This window comes from Centruroides vittatus, unplaced genomic scaffold (assembly GCF_030686945.1).
Source record: "Centruroides vittatus isolate TY-2023 unplaced genomic scaffold, ASM3068694v2 scaffold_1015, whole genome shotgun sequence".
NCBI classification, from domain to species: domain Eukaryota; kingdom Metazoa; phylum Arthropoda; class Arachnida; order Scorpiones; family Buthidae; genus Centruroides; species Centruroides vittatus.
Genome location: NW_027122666.1, coordinates 646,886 through 653,497, shown reverse-complemented (window position 1 = coordinate 653,497; position 6,612 = coordinate 646,886). Strand labels below are relative to the sequence as shown.

Sequence of the window (6,612 nt, the reverse complement as noted above, 5' to 3'; positions counted from 1 at the left end):
AGGTAGGGGTGAGTTTTATAAAAGAGTGTAAATGTTAATAACAAATAAAATCTTCATTACGTCCTACCCCTCTCGAAATATATGACTACCTCTCTATCTCCTCAACCTCTTTTCCACCAAAATTTAATAGCATCAATGCCCCTAATATACAAGCCACCATGCCAAATTTCGTTCCTTAAGATTCACCTCATCCTGAGATATTAAGCAAAATAGACGCCAACACACACACACACACACATGCATACATACATTGATTATCTTTAATTGTTTTGGTTTGAAAAAATATATTTAAAATTTAATCCAATAATCTAAACTTTTTTTCGTTAATAGATATTGGACCTGTTACAGTAACAACAGATCCTGATGTATTTCATCAACAATTGAAAGATCTTTATGTTCAGGGAGGTGGAGACTGTCCAGAAATGAGTGTTGGTGCCGTCAAGTTAGCTTTAGAAGTGTCTCTTCCAAATTCCTACATCTACGTGTTTACTGATGCAAGATCTAAAGATTACAACCTGTTAGAAGATGTTTTGAAATTAATGCAAAAGAAAGAAAGCCAGGCAAGTCTGTTTATTTTTAAATTTTTTTTTGAATATTTGCTGTGCCTGGGGTGATATGTTTATATATTCTGTCAAATATTGTAAACAACGGCCACAGACGAGAATATAACCTCCAAAGGCCATTTTTTTTTATTTTGTAAAGCATTTTTGTTTAAAAAAATTCTGAAAGAATAGCGGCTGTTGGGAGTTGGCCGTTATTGGAGGTTCAACTATATTATATTATCCTAGGAAGTCTCCTATATATATGTTTAGGTCCTCTTAGTCTCCACAGGTTGGAAGGATCAATAGAAAACATATATATGGAATTTTTTTCGATGTTCATCATGACTTCAAGCAGGCCCACAACTGGGCTTGCTTGACGTATTTTGGATCAGAACGCCCATAAGAGATTCCCGGGGTTCAGTGGCGCGTTATCTTATGGGCAAAAAGGCCAATTACTTGGTACTTTACCAACTGAGGGCCCCAAACAAATTTTTCATAAACTCATTATTTTAGTAAAAATTTAAATTTGTTGCCACGTCGGGGACCCTAGATTGCTGGTGTGGCGCAGGCACAGCACAGAGCTTAACTGCTTTGACCATCCGCCCATTGAGCCCTATACAGTATAAAAGTAGTTAGGTACTGTACCTACTTATATATAGGTAAGTATTGATACTTTATAAAGATTATAATTAAACAGATGGTTTAACATATTAATTAAATAGATGGTGTTTAGAGCTCTGTGTAGAAAGAACTATTGGACTAATTGCAACCAAATTTGGTTCGCACCCTTTCCTCACCATGGGATTTCGATTTCACAAATAAAAAGTTTAGTTCCAAAATTTCGCAATAGGGGAGAATTTGGTGATGATGTCGCTGCAATTTGGAGAAAGTTGAAACCACTTTAGTGGAGCAGCAAATGATGAATTCTCAAGGTAACTGTAGTGCACGTGTCCTACAGTGCGTAAAATTTTGTGGCAAATATTGCATGGTATCTTAATCACGAATTGCTTCCCTGTGATTAGGCTTAGCAGAAATCATTTGCCATGTAATTCATAACTCTGATAGTAATCGACGGTTCATGGCTCTGGAAAATTGACCGATGAAGTCCTTTTTATTTGAATGGTGTGTGGTGGCATCCTTAATTATCGGACTACAGCTTTTAGAATAAAACACTACATCTGGAACCCGTGATGTGTTTTGTCAATGCCATTAGCATTGGAGACATTCTTCTAAACTTTGTCATCCCCGCGCTTTAACAACGAAATTGATTTAGATACCACAATCTTTATGCAAGATGGAGCACCTCCTCATATCGGCATCAACGTGCAGTCAACACTTCGCGAATGAAAGAGTGATTAGTCGATCACTTACTTCCAATAGCGTAACCACCACGATTATTAAACTTGACCTCTTGTGTCTTTTAGTTACGGTGATACTTGAAAAGCCTTGTTTATAAGGGCAATGTACCTAATTTAGCTGTTTAAAATTTTGTTACATGTGAGACAGTTACGTTCCTCTGTCGAGAGCGTTGTTCATCGAAATGCATGCTTAAGAATAGGAAGAGGAGGCCACGTACAGTAGAACCTTTAGTCTGATTTATTGGTTATGAATTACTCATTATATTGATACATTATAATGAAGTTTTATTTGCTCTAATAATTCCAAAAATAGTGTTATCGTGATGTCTCGTGTGTCGAGTTTGACATAAACTGTTGAATATATAAACATTGATGTTTCATCACAGATAACTTGATCGTGTTTAGAAAAAGTGCGTATGACCCGATAATATTAGGTTCTATAAACTAGTCACATGAGATACGTTTTTCTGTAGTTCGTTGAATGTTAATGAAAAAATGACCCCCGTCACAAAACAAACCGGTGTAACAAGGTAACGCAATACAGATCTATTAAGAAGGATACCTCCAGAAGGAACTTTCTATGAGAAATTTAGGCGTTAGACACGTGAAGAAAACTTAGAAGTCTTCATGTGGGCATACGTTAGTTGAGGCGCAAACCTCTCGCTATGGATTCTATGAAAAGCTCTTGATGACAGCTTGTATAAAATTAATGTTATTTTTATAGGAATAGAAACCACTACTCGCCCCTAAATTTCCTCTATTTCCGAGGAAAACATCTCTGACTTTTCGACAGTCCTGGAGGTAAGAACCCGCGACAAACTGGCAGTTTAGTAGTTTAATTCTAAATCTAAATTTTTTTAGAATTGTTTTCAGTAGAGTAACTAAAATTCAAAAATTTCCAATAGAAAAATGTCTTAATAATAAAATAAACAATTGCTTTATTGTTAATTAATTATATATAAAACAACAACCAAAACTAACTTTTGGGTGGCCAAAAGTCAGTTTATCAAGTCAGTTTCTTAAGCTCGTTTTAAAAACTGTTAAAAATTAGTTTAGAACAGTAGTTGCATTCTGCATTTGTGATTAATAGCTTATATATATATATATGCATATTAAATTAAAATTTACTGCTATTAAATTAATAATCAAGAATTTACAAATTTATTTGGTTCGTTGGTCGCGGGTTCGAACCACGCCAACAGATAGGCCGCGTGTTTTCCTTGTTTTCTCCACGTGTATAACACCTAAATAGGTCCCAGTTACCTATAGAAAGTCCTCCCCGGAGTCAGATCCCTATGTACTACGTTGCCTTATCCTATCAATCCGATCCCTACTTTTTAAAAGTCAACTTTCCTGCAGTATAAATCCCGTAGAAGTGTAAAGTAGAAAGTATTCCACGCTTACGTAACAGGAAAACGAAGTGAAAAGCACACAAAAAGTGACATTTGTATACAATAAATAACATAACTTTCGAATTATCTCCATATCGCAATTTAAAACTTTTATAAGTTGTCTTTTTTCGTCTCGAAAATAAGATCCAGGAGCGAGTCTAGAGGAGGTGATAGCCTGTAAAACCAGATTTCTTTTAGAAGCAACGTATTTAAATGGGGGCCCCAATTTTAAATTTTGTCTAAGGCCCGCTAGAGCTTAATCACTGTGTAAAACTGATAAAAAATATTAAGATTTAAACATTATTTTAAATAATAATAATAATAATAATAATAATAATAATAATAATGGAAACTTCTAAGAGTTTTCATCGTTAACACAAGGGAGATGGCCCCAAGATCTGTACAAACAACCACGTATTTAGTAACATTACATATTTGATTTCGTCCTCGTTACAGTCCATTTCTTCTTACGATGATTGCGTCCATCTTTTATTTTTTCTTTTGATTTGAAATTCCAATCTTGATTGGGTAATCGTATATTTTATTTTTGACTTTGAAATATTTGTTATGACACGTTTCTTAAATTTCATCGTAACAAATAGTCGTTACGTCTTCTAAATTTTCATCAAAACTTTCGGGTTTTTTTTTTTTTTAAATATTCGAGCAATCAAAGAATTCAATTCCATTCACAGAAATTTCAAAAGAACACTGTAACGATCAATAACTGTGTGACGCAATCAATACACATCTTTACTATTTTTTGTTTTGTTTTTAATAAAGTATTGTATAATAATTATTGATTAAAAATATTTAAGCATTTACCTAAAATAAAGAACTGATAATAATTAATCATTATGGCTTATTTCTATATATTGTTTTTTTTTTACTTTGAAACACGAGAGACCCCCCTCCTGTGTTTCAAGCAATCGTATTATTTTTATTTACAGAGTACAGAACGTATTATTTTTATTTATTTTTTAGGGTTATAAGGGACTGTCTGTAGACCTTTTCCCTGTTACGTGTCTTATTGAAAATCGACGGCTAAATTTTAAAAATTAGTTTGTTTGATGATAAAATGTGCTGAGAACACTTCCCCCCTTTAAAACAACGCTTACGTCATGCTTTTATGACGCATTTTACGTCACAAAGTCGCGAATCTGACTCGATAATGTCACGCCACGCCTTAAAAAAAGAGTAATTTTAATAATAAAATAAAATATTTTTACTGATTTTAATTTTGTATAATACCCGTAAAAATTTTATTTTAAAACATATACAATCGTAGACACTATGAAAGGGGAGGTCCACTAGTGCAGAACCACAGGCTTTATCGTGGGAAGTCTATCCCGGATATGTCGGGCCCCATTGTGGATCTAGTGGATCCCATAAATGGGTATAGAAAATCTTAGTACTTACAGGATGGACAGAGCCAAAAACTGAAAGAAAAAAAAGAAAGTAAAACGACAGTATTTCAACTGAGGATAAGTACATCTTTATTTTAAATTGCTAGTTATAATTATTATGTGTATAAACTACATATATTTAACTCCCCATTCCTGCTTTTTGTTTAATTTATAATGTGCTGTCAGGCCAACAAAAAAACATCGGAATCCAGTATGGCGACTAAGGGTAGTGGCGCTCGATGGATAGCATTGGAAATTAGTTAATAAAAATTTTAAAAATAACTTGCATGTAAAGTAAATAAAACCAAATTGTGAAAAACACTTCAAACTTATATTTTACTAATAAAGTTTTGATGTTTGTATAAATTTGAGTGTGTTGTTTTAGTTTTCTCTTAGGAGCACGCATTACCCTACTTTCCCTAATTTTTCGAGAAGCGGTTGGTCTGTTCTTATTTAATGAATAAGAACAGATCAACCACATAATAATAGAAAAGAGAAGAGAATGTCCTCTTCTCTTTTTTATTATTCTCGTGAAGTATGAACGTTTACAGGGAAAGAACGAGAGAATGCGCTTTTGGTACTTGCAGTTTATAAAATTAAGTTTTGAAAGCGTGGCGAAAGTGAAACCTGAGTCGTAAAATTCTTAGAAAATTAGAGTATGTGCGGTTAATTAATTCGAAAATAGAGAACGAAAACTGTTTTAACCTTACGAAAGAAATTAAGAAAGACGATCCCGAATTAGGCTATATACTGTATATAAATATACATACAATAAAACCTGAATAAAACGCGGAAATCTGCCTAAACGGGGAAAATTCTTCGAAACGGAGCGATTTTGTTTTAAAAAAACCCTATTCAAAACGGAAAAAATATTCGCTACCGTGCTATTCCGGTTTACGCAGGTTTTACTGTTTATGCTATATAGGCCCATGTAAAGATAATATCTATTCGGATATGTTTAACTTAAAATGTACAAATGATAAATTAGGATTCATACAAAATAATTCTGCTCTTCTATGAACTTTTTTCTCTAAAAGAGAGTATTCACTAGTAATGAACAAGTGTTGTTTTCTCTTTTCTATTCTCACAAAGTGTGAAACGGCCTTTAGGGATTTGTTGAAAATCTGTTTTGTTTAAATCTCGTTCACATTTAATAGGCCATCAGTGGCGGAGTGCATAAAACCGCCGAATATTGACCGCATTTCTGTTTAACTAAACGAGGAAGAATGCCCTTTTTCCAAAATACTTAATATTTATATAATATAAAGACGTGTATGCCAGAAGTATGGTCACTACTTTTTGCAGGACTTTTTCATGGATTTGTCCGAGATATGTTGGCCCCTCCTTGCCACTTGGCTGACCAAAACCATGATGGAAATACCATAAAGGATCTCTTTATGCCTATAGAGAGGAAAGAGTCAAAAATAAAAAAATACATTTTATATAGGCTATTTATAGATCTTTAATCCGGCATCATCAGGATCAGAGTGGTGTGAGACACTGGATTTTTGTTTTCATTTTCGCAAAATTCCATAAGACATTAAACTTCTTCTTTAATATCTTACCGAATTGAAGAAATGTAGGCTACAGCAATGTGTTTAACATTTAGATCTCGTATGATATAAATATTGCAATATGCTATACCGTAGCCTACTATAGACCTATATTGTATCAGTAAATGCTGTTGTATGTCTCCAATTTGTTTATGGAGCATACAACGATACAGTGCATGACTATAATGTGTTAAGATCATTGGAAAACCTATAAAAACGTTAACGAACACATTATATTGCATAAAATCACGGAATTGTCACATAATGTGCCCAAAAAGTCTGTAGCATAGGCCTACCAACCCACCAGTGGCGAGTAGATAAAACCACTGAACCCTTGTAGTTATGGGTTTGCGACCACCCAGTGG

General features: G+C 33.8%; 1 protein-coding gene across 1 annotated transcript in view; it reads left to right on the top strand.

Moving 5' to 3' along the window:
- The window catches only part of LOC136986270 (hemicentin-1-like), a 62,581-nt gene that overhangs the window by 6,416 nt on the left and 49,553 nt on the right, over positions 1–6,612 (top strand). The window contains 1 exon segment of the mRNA XM_067283763.1: positions 331–560. Within this exon segment, the coding sequence (XP_067139864.1) occupies positions 331–560 (230 nt within the window).